Genomic DNA, 23839 nt, shown 5'->3' on the forward strand with positions numbered 1-23839 from the left:
GCTGAGAAAATTGTGTACGAACCCAGAATAGTTCTTCACTCACCACTTCATAGTTTTTTCTTAAATTTTATGCCTGATAAAGTCGAACTGGATTTGTAGAGAATGCACCATGGGTGAGGTTCATGTAAGAAGGATAACACCCCATTGCTCACCCACAGCACCTAAAAAAGCAAATGGCCTTGGCTCTATATTGAATTCATGAGGAGTTTACTTCATGAATGACATACGACGTTTATGTACTTTGTGTTAAAATTGAATGTGTAATCATTGTATGAGTTCCTGTTTGCACTGAATTTTTTTTTTTTTTTTTTTTTTTTTTTTTTTTTTTTTTTGGTGGTACCGGGGATGGAACCCTTCTATCTCCGCGCTACACTCCCAGACCTACTTTTATATTTTTATTTTTGGAAACAGGGTCTCTTAAGCCAGCAAGGCTGGCTTCGACCCTGCGCGATCCTCCTTTCTCCACCTCCCAGCAAGGATTTTTTTTAAAAGCACTATTCAAGCCAGGCGTGGTGGCACACTCTTGTAATCCCCGTGCTTGGGAGGCTGAGACAGGAGGATACGCAGGTTCAAAGCCAGCCTCAGCTGGCTTAAGAGACCCTGTTTCCAAATAAAATATAGGTCTGGGAGTGTAGCCCAGAGGTAGAAGGCCCCTGGGTTCCATCCCCAGTAGCACAAATAAATAAATAAATAAATAAATAAAAATAAAAGCACGATTCAGCCTTGTGTAGGCACAGATGCCTTAGAACATCGTTTGGGATCTTGCTGCCTTTCCCCTCCATCTCCTTCCCTTTTGTGGTTTCACCAGCAAGATGCTTCTCAAACTTCTGTGTCATTCCGAATTCCTTGAAAGGCTTGTTAAAATACAGATCCTTAGGTCCTAGCCAAGAGTCCCTGATCCTGTAGGCTTGGGCTGCTGAGAATATGCCTTCCTAGCCAGCTCCTGGGAGATGCTGCTGCTGCTGCTGGTGGTGGTGGTGGTGGTCCAGGCACCAGGATTGGAACCTCGCCTTCCCTGGCATCTTTTTGAGACCTTTCATTTTTACCCACTCTATCTTTGCAACCGTGCTTCTAGTGGCTGCATATTCAAAGTCAAAGCTCCAAACCAGGGATGTGAGAGCAAACATTAAATTGAAATGCCTGCCCTGCTTCTTCCCCTAAGCCCTCCTACTCTGCTCAGTGCTCAGCATTGTATAATTTTTACCAGGTTTTAACAAAATCTTGTCCTTGCAGATTTTCTCTCTCGTGACTTTGGAGGGCGATGACAAAGGGGTGAAGACAACAGCACCCCCCAGCCTGGTTCACAGAGAAGCCCTGTTGTACTGTTTGCTGCTTCTATGTGAATTGTAGTATCAAGAGGAACACTAGGCACCCTAGGTGGCCCCGACACTTTACCTTTGCTCCTCTTTATTTTTTGTGGTACTGGGGATGGAACCCAGGGGCATTCGACCTCCAAGGTACACCCCCTGCCCTGTTTTGTATCTTTATTTTGAAACGGGGGTCTCACTAAGTTGCGGAGGGCCTTACTTAAGTAGCTGAGGCTGGCCAAGAACCGTGATGCGCCTCTTTTTTTAAATTATTTTTTATTTTAAAAAATTTGATTGGTGCACTGTAGTCGTACATCTTAATGGAGTACAAGATAGAAGAGGCTTCCACGCACACATCACCCAGTCAGCCCTTTCCCAGTCTTGATAGCTTGCCCCAGGTCACCTGTAAGCAGGTGCCATGGATGGAGTAACTAAAATAACAGAAATGTATCTGTCACAGTTCTGGGGGCCAAACATCCATGACCAAGGTGTCCCTAGGGCCCTCTAAAGGCTCTGGATTAGGCTTCCCTTATTTGCAATGAAAGTCACATCCACAGATATTGAACTACAACACTTTTGGAGAGGGTGGAGAATAACACAATTCAACACACACACACACACACACACACACACACACACACACACACAATCTTGTGTGCAGAGAGGCTGGGAAAAAAGTCCACCCAGCGCCAGCTCATCCTGATGTGTGAACGCTGTTGCTGCTGAATGGCTCCGCTGTGGGGTTTTTCACACTTTGCTGTGCCCATGACATTGTGAGGCATCACTGCTTCGTTTCCTGGCTAGGCTTCACCCTTCTGCCAGGCTGGGATGCACTCATGGCCATGGCGCCTTCTGCGACCCCACAGACAGGCTAAGCCGCACATGCGCCCCTCAGATGGAAGTCTTTCCATAGGAAAAGAAGGGAAAGAAGACTGCAAAGGATTCAGAAGGTAACAGAGCAAGATGGCTTATCTGCCCTCTTTTTTGTTGTTGTTGTTCTTGGGATTAAACCTGAGGGTCTTCTACCTCTGAGCTACACCCCCGGCCCTATTTTACTTTTATTTGGATACAGGGTCTTGCTTAGTTGCTGAGGGTCTCACTAAACTGCTGAGGCTGTGTCCTTGGACCTGACATTCTCTAGCCTTCCAGGTCCTGGGATTACAAGGTTGTGCCACCATGCCTGGCTCCTTCCTTTCTCTTTCTTTCTTTCTTTCTTTCTTTCTTTCTTTCTTTCTTTCTTTCTTTCTTTCTTTCTTTCTTTCTTTCTTGGTGGTACTGGGGTTTCTGGAAGCCCTTCTACCTCCGGGCTACACTCCCAGACCTATTTTATACTTTTTATTTGGAAACAGGTTCTCTTAAGCCAGCGCGGCTGGTTTCGAACCTGCGTGATCCTCCTGTCTCTGCCTCCCAAGCACAACCTTGCCCTCCCATTCTTCTTTTGTGTGTGTGTGTGGGGGGGGAAGGGGTCTGGGGATGGAACCCAGGTGCATTCGACCTCCAAGCTACACCCCGTACCTTATTTTTTATTTATTTAATTTTGAAACAGGGTCTCACTAAGTTGCGGAGGTCCTCTCTAAGTAGCTGAGGCTGTCCACGATCCCTGATCCTCCAGTCTCAGCCTCCTGAATGGTGGGATTACAAGTGTACACCACCACGCCCGGCTTTGTCCTCTTGTTCTTAAACTGATCCCATGTTCAGAAGGCTCCAAACACTGACTTACCATGTTTCTTTTGTGCATGAACAAGAGGGTTTCTAATTCCTTCCCTAATTTTATTTATCCTCTAAGCAAATATGCCAAAATTTGCCAATTTCTAGTGGGCATCTGAGGGTTCTATTCTCCAATGTACCCATTGGCCCAACACTGATACCTAAGAAGAGCCTGCTGGCCAACGCACACAGAAGCTGATACTATGGTACCGCTGAGTGTTTGTGGAAAAAAAAAAAAAGCTTTATTGAAGGTCTGCCAATAAGGAGGCAGGAGGCACTCACTCTTCAATCTGTCTTCTGGATCAGTTTGTAGAGAGAGAGAATTGAAGTGCCTGGGCTAAGGGAAAGAAGGCTGATTGGCTGTCACTGGGAGTCTCGGTGGAGGAGTCTGCACCACGTTCACCAGGAACAGGTGGATCACTGTGGTCCATCCTGCAGCTGTTGATGGCACCCCTGGCTTCTAATCTAGGTCTGCGCGTCCCCAGGTTATGCTTGGCGGAGACTTTTATTACAGGAGGCTCTCAAGGTCATTTTAGACCAGGTCCTAGGATTCTACATCTTTGTCCTGAAAAACAGCTTGAGCATCCCTCGGGAGCTGGAGAGTTCCCATTTGATGGCTCGGTTTACATATTATAGTTTGATTGAGAAGTAGGCAAGGATCTTAGTGCAGACTGCTATAACAGAGCACCATAGACTGGGACTCCAAACAACAGACACTTAAGATGTCTTAAGATACTTAAGATAGACACAATCAAGATGTGGTTGACGTGGTGTCTGGTGAGGGCCCTCTACCTCGAAGATGGTGCCTCTTGCTTTGTCCTCCTATGAGAAGGATCAGGGGAGCTCTCTGGGGGATCTTATAAGGGCACTAATCTGCCAGGCATGATGCATACTCCGGCAATCCCAATACTTTGGAGGCTGAGACAAGAGGATTGCAAATTTGAAGCCAGCCTCAGCAACTTAATGAGACCCTATTTTAAAATAAAAAATAAAACAGGGCTGTAGATATAAGTCAGAGGCTGAATGCTTCTGCGTTCAACCTCTAGTACCAGAACAATAAACATAAATAAACAAAAAGGGATATGGGTACAGCTATGAGGTAGAATGACCCCGAGTTCAGTCACCAGTAACAACAAAAAGGGAGAGGGAGACTAATCCTACTCCATCTTCATGATACAATCACCTCTTAATACCATCTTTTTTTTTTTTTTTTGTTCAGATCTAGGGATGGAACCCAGGGGCATTCTACCTCTGAGCTACAATCACTGCCCTCTTTTTTTTTTTTTTTTTTTTTTTTTTTTTTTTTTTTTGCGGGGCTGGGGATGGGACTCAGGGGGATTAGAGCTCCCAGCTACACCCCCTGCCCATTTTTTTATTCTTTATTTTGAAACAGGGTCTCACTGAGTTGTGGAGGGCCTCACTAAGTAGCTGAGGCTGTGTGTGAACTGCGATTCTCCAGTCTCAGCCTCCCGAATGCTGGGATTACAAGCGTGCGCCACCACACCCGGCTCCTAATTTTTACTCTTTATTTTGAAGCAGGGTCTCACTAAATTGCGGAGGGCCTCACTGAGTAGCTGAAGCTGTCCGGAAACTGCGATCTTCCTCTCTCACCCTCCCAAATGCTGGGATTACAAACCTGCACCACCACATACCATCTTAATCACCTTTTAATACCCTCTTCTTGATACTATCACCTTGGGGTTATGAATTTGACAAGGCAAACATTCAATCCATGGTAGCAAGAGAACCATACATTAAAGTTAGTTCCCGGGAAACTGGCTCTGCAGTGAAATAATTAAAACTATGAAATGGAATATGGTGGTACAGTACTTGGGAAGCTGAGACAGGAAGACTGAAGGTTCGAGGCCAGCTGTAGCAACTTAGCGAGGTCCTGTTTCAAAATAATAATCAAAAAAGGGTTGGGGGTGTAGCTCAGAGACAGAATGCTCTGGGGTTCAATCCCCAATGTAAAATAAATAAATAAATAAATAAATAAATAAATATAAAAATCTATGATGGTAGAGAAACATGGAAGGAAGTAGAAGAGTTTGCAAGGAGAAAAATGGAATGTTGTTTGCATATAGGAACGTGTTCTATATTTCCTAGGATAGAGCAAGATCCATTTTCACTTTATTTTTTAGAAGTCTCTTCAGATAGGAAAGAGGAATCAGGAGCCCCGACTCTCAGTTTCACCTTTCTGTGGGCTCAGGAATGACCCCAGTACTTTAACTCCTTGGCCCCTGGTGGTTTGCCTGTGTGTACTACAGATTTTGCATGGGACACATGCATACTAACATGTTTATCTGGTGTTCCAATGGAACTGGGTACCCTGTATCTTATTTGCTGATGCCAAGGTGAAATGGCCCTGTATCCTTAGCCCACCAGTCCTCCCCCGCCACCTGCAAGGTAATTACAGGGCTTGTATCTAGGACGTGGGGCTTTATTTTATTTTTTATTTTTTTATTTTTGGTGGTACTGGGGTTCCTGGAAGCCCTTCTACCTCCGGGATACACTCCCACGGGCTACACTCCCAGACCTATTTTTTTACCTTTTTATGTGGAAACAGGTTCTCTTAAGCCAGCAAAGCTGGCTCCGAACCAGCACGATCCTCCTGTCTTCGCCTCTCAGCGCGGGGATTACAAGTGTGCGCCACCACACCCGGCAGGACGTGGGGGCTTTAAAGACCAAACCTGGGCCGGGGCGTGGTGGCGCATGCTTGTAATCCCTGCGCTTGGGAGGTGAAGACAGGAGGATCGCACTGGTTCGGAGCCAGCCTCGCTGGTTTAAGAGACCCTGTTTCCACATAAAAAAGTTAAAAAATAGGTCTGGGAGTGTAGCCAGTGGGAGTGTATCCCAGAGGGAGAAGGGCTTCCAGGAACCCCAGTACCACCAAAAAATAAAAAAAATAAAAAAAAAAGACCACACCTGGGCTGGGCATGATGAGCATGATGATGCATGCCTATAATGCAGTCAGTATTTGGGAGACTGAGTGAGCAGGATCCTAAATTTGAAGCCGGCTTCAGCAGCTTAGCAAAGAGATCTTCAGCAATTTAGTGAGGCCCTGTTTCAAAATAAAAAAAGAAAATAGGGCTTGGAGTATAGCTCAGGGGAAGAATGTCCTGGGTTCCATTCCCAAGAACACACACACACACACACACACACACACACACAACTTAGGATGTTCCCAAGCAAACTGGGATGAGTTAGTCACCCCAGGCTGAACAGATGTTAGTTGAATTGAATTTAGAGACCCTTTTGACCCCCTGCACCTTTGGCAGATCGAGGGCTGTGCCGGGTCAGAGGTCTTGGGTCCAGAAATTCCAACCTTTATTGGAACTTTCCTTTGGTTTGTATTTTTTTTCTCTTGGAGAACATTTGCTCCTGATTTAGTCTTCTTTGAAAATTCTGTCCGGGTAAGATGTCCTGTTTGAATCTCTGTGTGACTCTTCTGTAGTCGTTCCTTTTCTTCTCAGCTCAGTAGAATCAACCTCCCATGGTTTGCTTATCAGACCGTGGCACACCACAAAACTGGACTTTGTTCTGATGTTTCTTTATATTACTGCCAATGGTTTGTCTGCCAAGCGGATGTGTATTAAAATGTACATAAGGTAAGAAGCAAGCTGGGTTTATTTAGAAATGTTCTCAATTTGCACACCCTCCATTGCTATAGGAGTTTGATTTATCTATAAAAACCCACAACACAAAAACACAGTGATTGGGTATTCCTGGCCACAGAACCTTCTGGAGAACATTGCAGTTTGGTCTTGCCTGTGGGATGGATCTCTTTGCTCACAGAAGTGACTTGAATGGCCAGGCCAGATAGAGTTTTTTTTTTCCACTTTCAGGGTTCGAGTTTTATATGGTTTTTTCTTGTCAGTTATTATTTGACATATCACAGAATATTGGGAATGACCTCAATTTCCACTTAGGAGTTTGGTTATTGTGTTTTCAAAGCCAGCTTATTTTCAATATAATAAAGGCATCTACAAAACAAGATTTTACTTAATAAGCCACAGGGCTGAAACGTACAAAGAGAAAGGGAGCTCATGCTATTGAAATACATACACAAGTAATTTGCAGCAATGTTCTCTGGATTTCCCATTTTAGGTCCATTAATAGATAAATATACTTTTTATTACCTTTTTTGACAGACATTAACCTTGGAGCCATTTGTTTACTTTCAGTGTGTGTGTGTGTGTGTGTGTGTGTGTGTGTGTATTACTGGAGATTGAACCCAAGAACCTTCTACCTCTGAGCTTCATGTCCAGTCCTATTTTATTTTATTTTATTTTATTTTATTTTATTTTATTTTTAGTGGTACTGAGGATGGAACCCTTCTAACTCTGGGCTACACTCGCAGACCTATTTTACATTTATTTGGAAACAGGGTCTCTTAAGCCAGAGAGACTGGCTTTGAACCTGCGCGATCCTCCTGTCTCCACCTCCCAAGCATGGGGATTACAAGTGTGCGCCACCACGCCCAGCTTATTTTTTATTTTAAAACAAAGTCTCACTAACTTGTGGAGGGCCTCACTGAGTTGCTGAGGCTTGCCTTGAATTTGAGGTCCTCTTGTCTCAGCCTCCCAAGTACTGGGATGACAGGCATGTGTGGCTGATCTGAAAATTGTCAACAAAAGGATCAGGACAGCAAAATTGTGGTGGCAAGCCGACCCCATATATCAAACAGTCCAGTCCAGGGGGAAGGGAAGAACTGGTCATACCATGGGCAAATTCAAAGCAAGAAAGCACAGGAGTAGGACAAAATTAGGTGGCACAGAATAGCCACCTGTGATGTATGATCCAATAGAATTTGCTGTGCATCTCATTCGCATTATTTGGCAGCCAGGGAAAGCTTGGGGAAGCCAGGTTCTCAGGCAGACTCTTGAGTTTCAGCCAGTGCAGAAATGCTGGGCCAACAGCAGAACCTAAATAGTGCGACTGAATCACCAGTATGAAACATTCCATTCCATTTCTGCACTTTATTATTTCAGCCCTAAAGCAAACCAGGCATGTAAAGCCTACAGAGCAAATGCCATTTATAAGGAGTATGGTGGTGTCACCTGTCCATGTTTCATGACTGAAACAGGTTTCAGTCACGTAGAAAACCATTTTCTGATTGACAAGGAAATCAGCCTGTACTTGCAACAGGTAATTATGAACTTCTAAGTGCTTCTGTGTCATGGAATTGTTGCCCCTAAACCATCTGATACACACACACACACACTATATATATATATATATATATATATATATATATATATATATATATATATATATATATATTTGGTACTAGTGATTGAGCATAGGGGCATTCTACCTCTGAGCTATACCACCAGCCCTTTTAATTTTTTTTTAATTTTGAAACAGGGTTTTGCTAGATTAATGAGTATCTAAGTTTCTGAGAATAGCCTTAAACCTGCTCTCCTCATATCTCAGATTGTTAAGTAAGGGGATTATAGGAGTGTGTCACCATGCCTGACCATCTGATATTTTTAAAACTAGTTCCTAGCCGGGCGTGGTGGCGCACGCTTGTAACCCCTGCATTCGGGAGGCTGAGACCGGAGGATCGTGGTTCGCGGACAGCCTCAGCTACTTAGTGAGGCCCTCTGCAACTCAGTGAGACCCTGTTTCAAAATAAAGAATAAAAAAAAAATAGGGCAGGGGGTATAGCTCGGAGGTTGAATGTCCCTGGGTTCCATCCCCAGACCTAAAAAAAAAAAAAAAAAAAAAAAAAAAAAAAAAAAAAAAACTAGTTCCTTAGCTATCAATGACTATGTATAGAATTGGTCTTATATGTCACATTTGGACTCGTGAATAATGAGGTCTGTGTCTGGGATGGGCATGTGTTCATTCATTGAATGTAAAGCCAGGGAACAAAGCTTTTGCTTAACTTTTTATTCATCATGGCACAAGATAGAACTTTAAGAAACACCACTGGAAATTTCATCACCAACAGGAAAATTAAGAATAGCACGTTTTATAAAAAAAAAATTTCTATAATACACTTTCCCTTCTGAAGTGAAAAAAAGAAATCTGAAAATACTGAAGCACACTGTCACCTGCTGGCCCAAAATGGTTTTGCAGTTGGAAAACCAAACTACTGAAGTATGGTAAGGACATTTTACAACACACAGAAATTAACCGAAGAAAACTTTTCCTCAGCCTTTGGCACAATGGAAGTACAAAGCTGTGTAGGTACAAAGCTGTTTTTTTCTCCACAAATTTGCTCTCCTTTACGAACAAATGCATGTAATTTGTTTAATACTGATCGGGGCAGAGGGGAGAACTGTGTTGTATAATTTGGATGTTCCATTTAGATTCTTAAACACATTATACTTGGATTCCAGTTCATAGTTTTGAAAAACACATAAAATGATACACTATAAATATATATTATATATGGTCTATATAAAATTGAATTTGGCCTAAAGTGGGACAGACTTCTTAATTACTTTCTGTCAGGCATAGCCTTTCTGTCATTTGATCAACTGAATTCTTTCTAAACAAATTCTAAAAATATATTTCATCATGTATCAAATGTACTATTTTCCTTAAAACTTATTCGATATGAAAAAGCATTCAGTGACTACACTTTTTTTGGTATCTTGCTACTATATAAAAATATGGCTTCTCATATTCTGTTCTGTTTTGTTAGTGTTTCATCATACGCATCGAAGGAAGGGCTGTCCTCAGTTAAAAAACTACGGTAAGAGCCCAGAAACCCGCTTGTGTATATTCTAGAACACTCTATAGAATCTCCTTGCTTAAAACATCTCATGGTGTAATAGAAGTGAAGTGATCTTTAAAGATTGTTCCTTCTGTTTTTTTTTCCTGTGCATCTATCATATCGATTATTATACATGATTTGTTACAGAATATACAATAGTCAACACTGAAGACACATAAATACGATTAAGCTATACTGAAGAAAAGCAGGAGTTTTATCGTGTACAGAGCCAATGTGGGGAGTTTTTCGATGGGTATGGTCACTGGTTTGGGTTTCTCCTAAGGCTGGCTATGCAATGGAGTCCTATCATAAGTGGAGAGGGTTAGGAGTGCTTTACATCTGTAAGTGGGCTGAGTTTCTTTTGTGTTGCTTTTTCAAAGTGTGAAAGAGGGGAAAATGACTTAAGTGTCCGATTGTCCATCAGTGTATTTCCCGGGGTGGGAGGGCGGGCGGCTCATACCAGCGTCTCGGGGAGGGCGTCGGGGTTGTCGGTGGACAGGAGCTCCCAGATCTGCCATCGCTCTCGCTGCCAGTCGAGCCAGGTGGCCTGCCCCAGGTCCTGACTGTCCTGCTCGCTGGCCGGGAGTGGGTAGGCGCTGCTCAGTTTTTTCTGCTGCTCGGGTGCAGCGGGCTGGCCTCCCTCTTCGGAGGCCGTTCCTGAGCCTTCCTTCGGCCTCTGGCGCCTCCACAAGGGCGGCTCCGTGGGCTGCCCGGGCCCCGGGTATGGAGGAGGGGGCCTCTGGTCTTCCCTGCCACTCTCCCTGGGTCTCCGGTGCGCAGGCGCGGCTCGACTCTGCAGCCAGGTGCGGTCCAGCTCGGCCTCAGTGAGGTCGTCGGCGCTGCTCGGGGTCAGGGTGGGCCACATGGGAGGGTGGACACTGCCGTGGGCCACGGTGGCCGTCGTCTGAGTCCTCCGAATGACTTCAGCGCCGCTGTCCAGCTCGGGGCTGGGGCTCCCCTGCCACCGGGGCCAGTTCAAATTCCCTTGAGAAAGGGAACAGGGCCCCGGTCGGAGGGAGCTGCTTTCAAAAATGTCACCATAGGAACCTGGAAGATGGAGAGACGTGCAAGAATTGGAATTATTGGGTAGAATCCCCGTGGAGGATTAGAGAGTTCTTATTTGTCGTTCTTTGCCAACTTTAGCTGAGAAAGCACAGCACATTCTTAGCTGGCACTACCCAAGACCAGCATCCCAGAAAGAGAAGGGGCAGATGCTGTTGGATTTTTGGCACAATGTATGTGGTCCCACCAAACACATATGCCTAGACTCTGACAGGTTGGCTGAACTGTCCAGCTGGATTAAAAGGCCTTGAAAATGTTCATAGACAGTGTTTAACTGAGCAAATTAGTAAACAGACTTTTGGGGTCTGTTACTTTTTAAAATTACACAATTCATAATTATAATAGTACCACAGTCTTTCTCCAGTAATACACCGAAAATATTTTTCAGGACCTGAAGCATTCTGTTGAAAAAAAACCACAATCTTTTGTAAATGCAAATCCGCATTATTATTAAGACTCTAGGTCAAAGATTAGGTTTTTAATGATATTTACAGTAGTCTATAATAAACATACAGAAATCTGGTATGGATAAACAAAAGCCTGTACCTGACTAGTATTTTAATTTTTTTTTTGTGGTACTGGGGGGTGGAACCCTGGGGCCTTCTACATCTGGGTTACACTCCCAGACCTATTTTATATTTTATTTGGAAACAGTGTCTCACTGAGTAGCTGAGGCTGTCTTTGAACCTGTGCGATCCTACTGTCTCAGCCTCCCAAGTACTGGGATTACAAGCATCATACACCACCACACCTGGCCTAGTGTTTTAATTTATTTTATTTTTATTTATTTTTATTTTTTATTTTTTGGTGGTACTGGGGTTCCCGGAAGCCCTTCTACCTCCGGGCTACACTCCCAGACCTCTTTTTACATTTTATATTTGGAAACAGGGTCTCCTAAGCCAGCGCGCGCGGCTGGCTTCGAACCTGCGCGATCCTCCTGTCTCTGCCTCCCAAGCGCGGGGATTACAAGCGTGCCTACCACGCCCGGCCTAGTGTTTTAATTTAAAGAAATAATTATTTCTGTTAGCTTATTTAAATTATTTTATATTTATCCATAGAATTCGTATTTATCCCATTCATTTCAACTCACTGAAACCTGTCTAGAGACTCTTTGATTTGGATTCAATTTGTGAAGTACTATCTTTTGCCAAAAACCTCAAATTACATTTTTTTTTAACATAGTGGGTTTATGCTTATTTAGAGGTCAGTTCAAGAACTATCTGTACTGTCTCTGATGTTAAGATTTTATGTCTAGAATAAGAAAGCCAGCTCTGACTATATTTTCCTAAGAATAAAGACCTATTTTTGTAGCATAAAAGAAAATAAAAAAGGCCTTGTTACCTGGTTTGGTTTCTGGAAAGCAAATAGAATGAATTCTAATAAAAGATTGGCTTATTTGGGTGGAAAGCCAAACCTTTATTTTTATTCTATTTGACAAATATGCAAGATGATAACAAGTCAAAAATTAAAAATTATTTTGCACATTTTTCGTGTGTGTGTGTGTGTGTGCACGTGCACTGCAGATCGAACCCAGGAGTATTCTACTTCTGAGCTACAACCCCAGCCTTTTTTATTTTTTAATTTGAAACAGGGTCACACTAAGTTGGTGACAGTCTCACATTGTTGCTGAGGCTGACCTTAAACCTGTGATCCTCTTGTCTTAGCCTTCCAAGTACTTGGGATTTTAGGCATAGACCACAGGGCCCAGTCTAATATAATTTTAAAAGTAAATACAAAGACGTTTAAAAAGAGCACTTCACCTGTCATTCCTGGGTCTTTGGATCCACTTTTTAATGTTGAATGCCAAGTTCCCCAGATATTGAAAGGCTCCTCTGACATATCTAAAAAAAAGAACACACAAAGGTTTGTGATGCAACACGAAATTTGAAGAACAAAGGCATAGACAAATATTTCTGTGAGCGGTTCTTCTGTGCAAAGTATTGTATTCGGGGTTGCAAAACAGGATACGGGTCAGACCTGCTTTGCAGGAGGTTTGCTCCATTTGAGACTTAAAGAAAGGTCACCTCCCTGTCACAATTGTGGAAGACAGAATAAAGTCTCCCCATTCCTCGCTCCCTAAAGGTCCCCATCATAATCCTTAGAACCTATAAAGATGTTAGCTTCTTTTCTTTCTTCCTTTCCTTCCTTCCTCCCTTCCTCCCCCCCACCCTCTTCTTTCTTCCTTCCTTTTTATGTTAGGGATTAAACCCAGGGACATTCTATCTTCCTGAACTATACCCCCAGGCTTTTTCATTTATTCTTTTTTTTTTTTTTTTTTTTTTTTTTTTTTTGCGGTACTGAGAATGGAACCCAGGGGCATTCTACCTCCGAGTTACAACCTCAGCCCTGTTTTATTCTTTATTTTGAAATAGGGTCTCACTGAGTAGCAGAGGGTATTACGAAGTAGTAGCTGAGGCTGGCTGTGAACCGCGATTCTCCTGTCTCTGCCTCCAAAATGCTGGGATCACAAGCATGTGTCACCATGCCTGGCTTCTTCTTCTTCTTTTTTTTTTTTTTTAGAAAAATAGTTTCACTTGCTACATTACTAAGGCTAGCCTGGAGTCTTCAGTCCTTCTGTCTCAGCCTCCCAAGTACTGGGATCACAAATGTGTGCCACCATGCCTGGCTGTTAGCTAATTTTCAAAAAATGACTTTGCAGATGCAACTGAAATATGGCCCTTGAAATGAGGTTATTTTGCTGTATGACCCAGGTGGGCCTCACATAATTCCCCCTAGAAGAAGATGGCAGGAGACAAGCTGCTGCTATATCACTGGCTTTAAAGAGGGGAGGCAGGAGCTACGAGACACGGAAATATGGAAGTCTCTAGAAGCCTGGAAATGCTGTAATCTCAGCATTTGTGAGCTGAGACAGGAGGATTGTGGTTCGCAGACAGCCTCAGCTACTTAGGTCCTCTGCAACTCAGTGGGGCCCTGTTTCAAAATAAAGAATAAAAAATTGGACTGGGGGTGTAGCTTGGAGGTAGAATGCCTCTGGGTGCCATCCCCAGACCTGCCCCCCCCAAAAAAAAAAAAGCCTAGAAATGCAAGGAACCAGACTATTCCTAACTTTCTCCTGGGCTGCCTTCTAGGGTCCAGTTGTTAGATTTCTGACCTTCCACACCATTAGACTGCAAATTTGTGCGCTGTTTGAAACGCCACTAAATTTGTGGTGGCTTGTAATACCAGTAGGAGGAAACTCATACAAGGGGGCGGGTGGTGAGAGTCGGATGGATGCTAACTCCTTTGACACAGAAATGGAGAAATGATAGCAATGGCCTCTGAACTCCTTGCGGCTATGAGCATGCTCTGACTCAGTCCTCCCAAGGCTCCCTTCAGTCTGTGCCTAGTTAGGGAGAGGTGATTTATTTATTTTTTTATTTATTTTATTTTTTTATTTTTTATTTTTTTACCATTTCTCTTCCTTCTCCCTGCAATCCTGGGATGGGACGCTTATAGAAGCAAAGGTCCACTGGGCTCGCAAGCATTCTAGCACTTTATCCCTGGGAGATCCTCAGATCATTTTTGTTGGGGTTGTGCTACTGGGTATTGAAACCAGAAGCATTCTACATCCAAGTTATACCTCCAGCCCTTTAATTTTTTTTTAATTTGAAACAGGGTTTTGCTTAGTTGTTGAGGCTAGCCTTGAACCTGTAATCCTCCTGTCTCAACCTCCCAAGTGCTAGGATTATAGGCATGAGCCACCATTCAGGGCTCTTGGGAGATCATTTGACAGATGAGGCAACCGGTGTCAAGATGTGGGTAATGTACCCACGGCTATATGACCCACGTGCTCATTACTTGCTAAGGGCTGCCTTGAGAACGTTACATGATTAGCTTATTAAACCCAATGAATTTGGCACTTTTACCATTCTTAGTTTCCATCTCAGGAGGGATGGGCCTCTGCAAATCTCAACTACTTGTTTGAGATCTTGCAAGTTGAAAGTGGCAGAACAGATTTCTGACTCTATTCTAGTGATCTGGTTATATCACACCGACATGGGTTGGTTCCCTCATGCAGTCTTGTTATGCGGCAGGCTTAGCTTGTTCTCTTTATGCAACCAACAGCAGTCATTGGAAGACATCTTAGATAAGCAAATATGCAACCCAAACCCCATGAACCAGGTCCCATAAAGTTTCTCGGATACTGGAGGGAGAAAGGGGTCAGCTGGGAATACAAGTGGCCATTTGCTTATTCTCTAGATATCTGAGAATCAGAGTGTGGGCTGCAGGGACCTTCCAGGACAACCCTCTTCCTGGACTAGGTGTTCAGCTGTTATTCTGTAAATGGTCACTGAAGTACAGAAACATCAAACAAGCGACGGATGAAAAGGAGATCCAGAGCCCCCCACACTATGACACCTGGGCAAGAGAGTCACTTGATTTGGCCACCTTTGACCAGGATCCCGTTACCTTTTCCAAGTCTTGGTCCAGGAGAACTTTCCCTTGACTTTGACTTTGACGACGGCAAGTGGCCCACCAGCATGTACTGCTCTGGCACTTTGTAAAGCTTTTCTGAGCCGCCCGGGGCCCTGTCCTCTTGCATAGCCAGCAGGGAGCGCTCGGACAGCACTGGGGAGTTGTTGTCATAAGGGGAGATGTCTCCGCTGGAGGCTTTGTTGGAGTCTGTGGATGAATGCCTCCCTCCCATGGAAAAGGAAACTTCCGACTGTAGCATGTCAGGGCTTCTGGCATAATGAAAGAGTTACAGGTGTGTGAGCGTGTTAGCCATTAGCAACCAGATTCCATGAATATCACAATCACAAAATGCCATGGACGAGGGCAGTCACAAAATGACCTTTTGAACAAAGTTCCAACACATTTGCATCCATAAAGTGAAAGCACTTCCACAAAATGGCCAGAAGATGGTAGCAAAGCACAACAAATGGAACCAGAAATGTCTTCTTGAGAAGGGCGGGGGAGAATGAAAGGGAGATCCACGGTGTTCACCACTGTGCGGCCAGCAGAGGGCAGCAAAACCTAACAAATATAACAAAATAAGCCAGGCCCAGGACGGAGATGAACAGAGGGAACCCTGTTTTCGCCAATGTGAGCCCAGCAGAGGGCAGAAAATTTCAACAGATCTAACAGGAAATGGCAGCACGGGGCGGGGGAAGCGCTCATGAACAGAGGCATCTCTGTATTCGCCAACGTGAGTCTCTGAAGTACCTGGTGGATTAATTCCTGATTGCATGAAAAAACCAAAGCTCAGCGAGCACTACTTATGAAGTAAGTGGTAGCTAACTGGTTTTTCTCCCTCAGTATTCTGTCTTAAAAACAGTTCAGATGAAACCAAGGTTGCTGCTTTGCTTGAAGTACATGACGGCTTTATGGGTAACTTTGTAAATTCCTACTTCCTGCCATTCAAATGATGATGGGAATAAGTGTCTCATACTGGTGGAAATAAATATCACACATATAAAAAGATGGCCAGGAAAGGAAATATATAGCCATCATCAAAAGACCGCTTTATTTTAACACACTTAAAATGATTTTCAAGGCACTAGTCCCTTTACAAAATAATATACGACATACCAATTAGCATACCATTAGCATATACATAGAGGGATATGAGTTGTCACAGCAACAGAAATGGTGAAAATGTAAGTGGAACAGGAAAATGAAAACTCCAGGAACATGGAAAGACTAGGAAAAATCTTACCTGGAAACATCTTTATTTTCTACCTTCCTCAAAACAGTGGCCCTGACGTCTTAAAGGGAAATGATTACAGGTTGATTAAAGTCCCAGAACCTGCTTCGATCTGTCGCCACCCCACCCCTGCCCCTACCTTGTTTTGTTTTACTAATCTTTACTTTCCTTTGGTTGAATTTTTCAAAACAAATCCTTTGTGGTCTCAAAGTAGGTAAACCCAGGCCGGAGCAATCTTTTCCTAACCAAATGGTTTTGTGCATGCAAAATGGAGGACATGCACCCACAGGGGAAACGAGGACTGGAGGCTTTGTCTCAGGTTTCCAGCTGGTATCCAGGTCAAAAACATCCCAGCATTTGGGAGCCACTATGTTGTGTTGTCATGCCTGTCACTGAGACAGCTAGGGCTCAAGCACATTGGCCTGGGACATTTCCTACCCACATGGAACAAATAAGTCCTTCCCTTGCCTGCTCTTTGAACTGATATCAGACAATCTTATGGGCAGGAGCCAGAGGATAGCCATGAGGATGATTTTCCAGACCTTTAGGCTTCCAGTGAATTTGAAGGGAGAAAAAAAAATAAAAGGAACTTAACTATTTCTGCTGGAAAGTGTGGGGAGAAAATTTTAACCACCATATCTAATTAAAAGGGAAAAATTCTTTAATTCTAGCCAAGGGAACACAAAACAAAAGAGATCGGACCCTTGTCTGTTGTCATGGGGCACAACTCTGATTGAGGAAAGGTTCATTGTGAAGATCAAGAAAAAAATGTGTTGAATTAACAGCTCTGTTCAGAATCAGGGCTCTATATTCTGACCAGCTCAAGAAATCATGTTATTGGGATTATTTCATTGTTTTTTACCTGCCCAGTTGACATTTTCCTGGTCATTAGTGAAAAACTCTTATGTCTACTTAGTAAGAATATGTCATGATTTTATAGCAATGATGTTACAGAATGCCTTATTTTCTGGAATGTTTCAAAGAGAGTCGATTCCTGAATCGAAAACAAAACAAGTATCAGGGCTATGGATGGTCTGTTTTGATTTTACCTCCCATATTGGGAAGAATGTTTGGGAAGGTCATCTTTTAGCTCACAAAGATCAAAATAATTGCGTCTCATGTCTTGCTCATTGGTCTTGGCAAACATATAGAAGATAATGCATTCAACAAAATGTTTCTCATTGCTGATTCAGCCAGGAATTACATGTATAAAGAAAGATAACCTACGTAACAAATTTCTCTTAAGTGTTGGTACTAGGGACCTTGGGGATTGTACTGAGTGAGTGAGTAGGTTATTTTTATCCTATGGAACCATGAGTCATATACTTAATGCATTTCTCTTTGAGATGACTGCTAAGAGGCTCTGAGGAAATGGAGTTCTGGTTCGAGTTTGTGCATGGAGTTGGGGTGGGAGTGCAACTTCATCTTATCACATTCCTTCATTTTCCTTTCCTCGGCCTCTCGAGTGACTTACTCTGACATTGTTCTACTTCACAAACTTTTTCAAGCTGCTTTAGAAAATTGTCTTTGGATTGGTACACAGACAGAGAAATCACACCTACATAAATCATGGGGGGTCACAGAAAATTCAGTGTGCCTCACAAGAGCATTTAGTTTGGTGAAAACAAAACAAAATAAGGACAATAAAAAATAACCCTAAGTTCCTATATAAAAATGTCCTCCATTTTTATAGTTCTTATTGGATCTGATCGAGTAGAAGGGAGACAGAAGGAGGTAAAGGCATCTTTCAGAGGACCTCAGCAACTTAGTTTCAAAATTTAAAAAAAAGTGCTGGGGGTGGTAGAATGCCCCTGAGTTCTATCCCTAGTACTGAGAGAGAGAGGGAGGGAGGGAGGGAGGGAGAGAGAGAGAGAGAGAGAGAGAGAGAGAGAGAGAGAGAGAGTGAAAGAAAGAATTTCAAGTTGGCAATAGTAGATCATTAAACCAAATGGGAGCCTCTTCTGAGTGTAGGGCTACAGACCAGAAGTTAGCCCTGCCTATTGAAAGACAGCCTCTGAATGGGCCAGCAGACACCAAATAGGTATATTTGGTGCATGAGGATGCTTGAGAGCCTGTAATAACCACACCTCCCTTCCCTCTCTCAATCCCTAGATGTAACAGTGAGCTAAGCATCTGGCAGGAGGCAAAGCAGGAGAAAAACCACAGAGGGTAGCCAAAATTGCAGCCCTGCCTGGACTGAAGGTAAAGATGCTGATCACGACCTCAGGTATTTGGGGTCAGAGTAGGGGGAAAGAGGACAGACATGCCCATCCCACCTGAGTTCTAAGCTTCCTCTGTCTGCCACGAGTGAGACTAAGAAAATTCATGTTGTCTGTTTTAGATTTGAACATGCTGAAATGGGTGGGGGCAGGAGAGGCCAACCAGACTGACTTCCTCTGCTGTTCTGGTTCAGGATTCAGTCTCCTACCTCGAGCCACCAAAGTGATAAGAGCTAGGGTATCAATCAGGGGAGAAATTGGGGAAGGTGCCTTGGACTAATTGCTTCAGATAGAGGTGAATGAACTGTCTTACAGTAGGGACACAGAGAGGGTCATCCAATGAGAGACGATGCTTCCTTTTGCAGCATCCCAGTATGTCTCAGGCATGGGAGAAAACACAGTTATGAACACAGTTATGAGTACACATGGCAGGCAGTTTGAGAAATATACTTATGTGAAATAACCCATTGGCCTGTGGGAATGGGAAGAGGAATAGTACATACAGAGTCCATCATGGGGCATCCTCCTACTAAGCTCCTTTTTTTTGGTACTGGGGATAATGCTCAGGGGTATTCTACCTCTGAGCTATACCCCTTTTTACTTTTTTATTTATGGTGGTACTGGGGATGGAACCCAGGGGCACTCTACCTTTGATCTACACCCTCAGCCCTATTTTTTTATTCTTTTTTTTATTCTTTATTGTGAAACAGGGTCTCACTAAGTTGCAGAGGGCCTCACTAAGTAGCTGAAGCTATCCATGAACCTGATCCTCCTGTCTCAGCCTCTCAAATGATGGAATGACAAGCGTGTGCCCCCATGCCCAGCTTCCTTTTTATTTTTTAATTTTTTTTGAAGCAGAATCTTCCTGGGTTACGGAGGCTGGCCTTACACCTTACAGCATGCTTCACCATACCTGGCCTAAGCTACCATTAACAATTCTCTTTGTTCATGATCTCATTCTGGAAATGGGCACATGAAACAGGGAGTTGACTAAATAACTCATCTTTCTAGCAGCAGAGGCAGTAAGGGTTGGAACCCTTACTAAAATGTATTTGCCAAATAGTATTCAACATTATTACAAGTCAGTAGGAAGATATTATATTCTATACTTAGAACTGATGGACTTTTTATCTATCACTTTTCCTTCTTAGTAGAGGTCATAATGTAGTAGCCAAATTAGCCCAAAGACCCACGTCAAGGAATTATCAAATGTAGCAAAACAAACTTCCCTTGGAATATCTCGACAATGTCTCCTCATAGATTTACCTCTAGAAGACAGTTTTAGCTGGGCCTCAGCAACTTAGTAAGGACCTGTTTCAAAATAAAAAAAGACTAACAAGGGCTGGGGGTGGTATATATTGGGGATAGAATGGCCCCTGGGTTCAATCTCCAGTGTGTGCGCACACACACATACACACACAAGGTGACAGTTTTTGAGTTCAAGGTCCTAAATAAAAGGTAACAAAATATTAATTTACTTATTACATAAAATATTCACTCTGACCAGTGGTTCAGTAGATGAGAAATACTCTAAAGTGTGTGGTAGCCTTAGAGTTTAATGGGAGTTGGGTGGATGAATTGCTCATTAATATGGATTTGAGCCCCAACATGCCTAGTGATTTCTCTCTCCAGTCTCAGTAATAGATGGATGGATGGATGGATGGATGGGGTGCCAGTCAACCTGGGTTTGCCTCCATGCATGGAGGGTTTCCCCATTAGATACCCAAACCCAGGACCATCCACGGCATGCATGGCCAATCTCAGCTAACCAAACAAGCATGGGATGGACATGAGACTGAATGGCCATCTCACCCTCAGCTCGTCCCTCCAGGTCAAGGTGTATACACGCTGGCAGGGTACTGTGAGCAGGCCTGCACTGCAGCCGGAAGCACAGAGCTTGTTCTGTGGATAGATGAAAACTCCGGTTCAAGCACCGGGCACAATGGGCCCAGCCCCTTGCCGAGCTATCTCAGTGAGAAACATATGTGGAGACTGCAAATAGGCGTGGTCTTCAGCCTTGGCTCACTCTGATAAACTGCAGTCTGTTAGAACTCAAAGCACATATACACACCATTGATTGCACCAGGAAAGGAATTCCTCACTATAGCAGACCTGAAATTATGGAATATTTTCACATGAATCATATTCAGGTCTGCAAAGCTGCTGTATGCAGAATCTAAGGGAAAATGTCCCACTTCCAAGAGAAGCTGCAACTTCCACACCAGCACCTTGAACATTTGGTGACATTTCTCTCCTTGTTTTTAGTCTCTCTTAATAGCATGTATAGGGCACTGATGACAGGTAAACATAAAACAGTGCTGTCTTTATTCATTTTATTTACAGTGTGCATGATAAAAATGCCTTCAAATTAATATTGATAAATGAGGAGAATGACAAGAAGAATGGTGGAAGGGTGGAGGGGAGAAAGAAGGATTGAGAAAGGAACCAGTCCAAATAATGCTATTTCCATATATGAAGGTGTCACTACCAATCTCACTAACATGTATGGGGAGGGGAAACTGGGGTGGGATGTGGAGTAAAATACACCCAGAGTTGTGTACATGTTTGTTTGTATCACCTTGAACAACTGTACTATGATGTGCAATTACAATGTACCAAGTAAAGTATACAAAATAATAGTTGAGGAATTTACCAAAGAACTATGAATCCCAACTTGTTAGCAAAAGAAAAGATGACAAATTGTCCCTCCATGATGGATTGCCTTTCCATAGAAAGCATATTTATAATTGAAAGTTTTCATTATAAAATTCCATGTTACTTGTAAGTTTTTTCCTAAAACTGTCTGGCTAAAAAGGGTTTCCTAAATGGAGTGTGTGTGTGTGTGTGTGTGTGTGTGTGTGTGTGTGTGTGTGTTACTTCTCCCTAATTTCTAGGATACTAGAATAAAATGATAGTTGAAGACATCAACTACTGCCAGTCTATAGTATTCTTCGCTATTATACTGTAGGTAAAGTCAGATTTGTCAGATTTCCTATCTCCAAAAAGTTCTGGAAAGCCTTTCCAATGTGAAAAGTCATAGTAAAAGGAAGTCAGAAATTATAATCTATCTCATAACACTGTGGATTTGAGAAAGAAGGCATTTTTAATGATGGTTTTTGAAAGATTCAAGTGAATTAGGTGTGTGATATTTATCTGATAAGCTAAACATGATATCTTTAAATTACAGGAAAGCTCGACACTCTCCATAATGAAGAAGGTAGATTTATCATTCAACAGGGATGAACAAAATAATTATTTCTAGTTTAAAGATGTTATCATCTGATTCACTGGTCACCAATTTTACCATATTTTTTATAATTTCAATAAATCTCTGTGAAGGTAATTAACAGAATTAACCAAGGTAAAATTTAAAGATGACTTTTAGTTCATCTATACCTACTTTCTCCCCATGTGCAGTTAAATTTATTTGGTTTTGATCTTGTTCTTAGAATATAGTAGGAAAAATGATCTACTTAGCTTTAGGTTTGATGGGATAAGAGCAAGTTTCTTTATACATTTTCTCAAACCTACTTTTAAAAATGGCAAGAAATGTTGGAACTAGTTACTGCATGACAGATAGTCTGAGCTCTCGGGAGCTCTGGATTGATGGAAGACTTTTACATTAATCATGCTCAGTCCTGCAGAGTAGCCCTTATGCCGAATTTCAAGGCTCTGAGGCAATTCAGGAAAAAAGAAAAGATGTGCACCCCTATATATGTAATTTTAAGGCAGTTAGGCTTAAGTTAAAAATTAACCTTAGGTGCGTTATTTATGCCCCAATAGAATTTCATTGTCATTTTATTTCAGGTTAACTTAGTTGAAAAATATTTAAGGCCACTTGGTCAAGAGAACCTGTCAAACATAGCAATTCTTTCCATTAAAAATGAGATGAGCAACCTCACTATGTTGCATAATTGCAAGGCACCAATGCATTATGAAAAAATGAGATAAGCAAAGGAAATTTTGAAAATGTAATTGATGAGTTTCCCCCACTTAAGCCAGGGGAAGCTCATTTTACCTGTGGCTTCAGGCTCCAGGATGGCTATGGATGGAACTAGAGAATATTATGCTAAGTGAGATCAGCCAGCCTCAGCAAGTGAAGGCGCATATATTTTCTCTCATTTATGGAAGCTAGAGAGAAAACAGGAAACAAAAGAGACTTCCAATACATGAAGAGAGAGACCAGCGGGATAGTGGAAGGGATTTATAGAGAGAAATGGGGAAGGGAAAGACTTGATGAAGGAAACAGTTCAAACAATCCTGTGTGTATTCATGAAGTTATCAATACCAATTTCAATTTTACAAAAGGAGAGGGAGAAGGAGCAGGCAGGGATTTGGAGGGAAATGCACCAGGTTCTGTGTGCTTGCATGCTCCTTTCACACCAAAGCAAAATATGATTTATGCTTACAATGCACCAATAAAAGTATATTTAAGACAATCACTGGATAGCCTTTATTTACATGGGTGTCTAAGTGAAGAATTTTAGAACACATGGGTAGAATATTCTAGGGTCTTTCTCAAAGTATCATTGGAAATATGTGCTTCTTTTCCACTTCTATATGTTAGCTATGCTTGTTATATTGAATCGTTCCATTATTAAGAAGTCAGGGTGGGATTTTGGAGGGAAATCCACTAAGTGAAGTGTGCATGTATTTATGGATCACTTTGAATTGTACTATGATGTGTAATTACAATGCATCAATAAAAGCATATACAAAGTTGACATTTTGTTCATCGCTGATGTGAGGGTGCACACTAATTTTGTGAAGTATTATGTCACAATACAGTTAGCATCGATGACCATTCTTTGGCACCCCCTTAAGTTTTATGCCTAGGCAAGTATCTCCAGATCCTGCTATATTAACTTTGTTCTATTGCAAATGCTCACTTTCAAGTTAGCTTTCCCTTTATGATTAATCTTCCAACTCCCCTACTCCTTAACTTTCCTAGACTTTTAAGTATTTTTGAAGAAAAGAGCATAGCATTGTAATAAATACACAGGGCAAGCAATTATAAAATCTGTTAGTTCTTGAATTTTCACTGATAAAAATCTCCTTCCAACTAATTTTGGCATCCCATTTTGGTCAAAGCCAAAAATTTTAGTAATCAAGCACACACACACACACACACACACACACACACACACACACACACGGATGAATTTGCTTC

At 42.5% G+C, this 23839-nt stretch overlaps 1 protein-coding gene across 2 annotated transcripts in view; it reads right to left on the minus strand.

Annotated features, from left to right (window-relative positions):
• Window positions 1–10195: 10195 nt before the first annotated feature.
• Window positions 10196–23839, minus strand: part of ARHGAP6 (Rho GTPase activating protein 6) — a gene marked incomplete at both ends in the record, with an annotated part of 524441 nt that continues 510797 nt past the window's right edge. For both annotated transcript variants that reach the window (XM_080719548.1, XM_080719549.1), the window contains 3 exons: window positions 10196–10788; window positions 12564–12644; window positions 15214–15488. In XM_080719548.1, the coding sequence (XP_080575674.1) occupies window positions 10196–10788; window positions 12564–12644; window positions 15214–15488 (949 nt within the window). The remainder of the gene's footprint in view (window positions 10789–12563; window positions 12645–15213; window positions 15489–23839) is intronic.

This window comes from Muscardinus avellanarius (genome assembly GCF_963383645.1).
Source record: "Muscardinus avellanarius genome assembly, chromosome: X".
NCBI lineage: Eukaryota > Metazoa > Chordata > Mammalia > Rodentia > Gliridae > Muscardinus > Muscardinus avellanarius.